This window comes from Sphaerulina musiva (genome assembly GCF_000320565.1).
Source record: "Sphaerulina musiva SO2202 unplaced genomic scaffold SEPMUscaffold_7, whole genome shotgun sequence".
Taxonomy (NCBI): Eukaryota; Fungi; Ascomycota; class Dothideomycetes; order Mycosphaerellales; family Mycosphaerellaceae; genus Sphaerulina; species Sphaerulina musiva.
In genome coordinates, this window is record NW_016017389.1 from 154,714 (window position 1) to 156,008 (window position 1,295).

At 43.2% G+C, this 1,295-nt stretch overlaps 1 protein-coding gene across 1 annotated transcript; it reads right to left on the reverse strand.

Annotated features, from left to right (window-relative positions):
- Positions 1-290: 290 nt before the first annotated feature.
- SEPMUDRAFT_118336 (uncharacterized protein) lies at positions 291-711 on the reverse strand (the record flags this gene model as incomplete). Its single annotated transcript, XM_016901422.1, has 2 exons — positions 291-339; positions 494-711. 2 exons carry the CDS (start codon positions 709-711, stop codon positions 291-293), a joined length of 267 nt encoding a protein of 88 aa, XP_016759148.1.
- Between the last annotated feature and the right edge of the window lie 584 nt (positions 712-1,295).

A 1,295-nucleotide genomic window follows, 5' to 3' on the forward strand; every position in this document is an offset into this window, starting at 1 on the left:
GAGCGCTATTGATTGTAGGCCGTCGAAAAAGTGGAAGAGGATGCCTAGATAGCAAAGGTACCAATGGACTTAGCCCTCGCTTCCTCTATCTGTAGAGTCGAGAATAGATTGAGAACTGATTCCGAGGGAAGGCAATAGTTGCTAAGGCCGCCAACCCCTTTGTCGCACTCCTCGCCAACAGATAGATACTCCTATTCCTACTCAATCTGGTCTTCTTTCTAGAATGTCAATCGTTCCTTAGAGTCGATATCGCCGAGTTCGAGAAACCAGTCGGCTTTATTAATCTTTGCCTACTTATCGGGAGGAAGTGTTATACTCTTTCCAGTCTGCTTCTTTGTACTAAATCAGAAGTTAGTACTCAAATCTGCCGACTATATCCGCCGACTATATTTGTACTTACGCTTTTTGATTATACTCCTTTGTATATATCTTTCTCTAGCCCTCGATAAGTTCCTGTTGCTTATCTTTGGCGAGGCTTTCGAAACTCGTATACTCCTTGATTTGTGCCTTTTTGAATCGCGCGAAGGATTCGTTACGCGCTTTGCGGTATCGATCCTGTGCCCTCTTTTCTTCGTCTATAGCGGTAGTACGCTCTCGGTCTCGTAAAGTATTTAGCTTGAGGGAGTACTCCTCGAGTGACTTCGAGGCTGCGCCGAGCTTTGCGCGCTTGTTTGCTAGTACCTCTGGGGCATTGCTCTTGCGTTTCGGCATAGTAAGGTTTCTAATGTTAGTGTAGTAGTTGAAGAAGAACTCGGTCTGATTACGAAGGTAGGTATCGACGGCGCTAGTGAAGGTACGGAGGTACGGGTATTGTAGAGGTGTTGTAGTAAGGTAGTGAAGTGAGAGAGAGAAAGTAAATTTACCCTACTAGGGCAATTTAAGGTTTAGGCAGCTGCCGAATCCCGGCATTAGTTACGCCGGGCAACGATACTACCTATCTTTCCGGACTAATAACACTCTACCGCACCACTGTACCGCCGACGTTATTCTAGATAATAAGTATAAGAACTATACGTAAGTCGCCCCCCCTAGGCGTTATTAATTTCGAATATAAGTTGTTATCCGTTCGTTCGCTACTACTAGGATAACTGCTAGCAGGGGTTATATATATATATATATAGTATATAGATATCTATATTAAAACGATATATATATACAAGTATAGATATCTAGGACCTATATAGTAAAACGCGTACTAAATTATATATACGCCTAGAGAAACAATACGGTCCTACAGCTATAGAAGAACGTGTTCGGCAGACGTAGTCGGCGTATAAGTCGTATATCCTACTAGC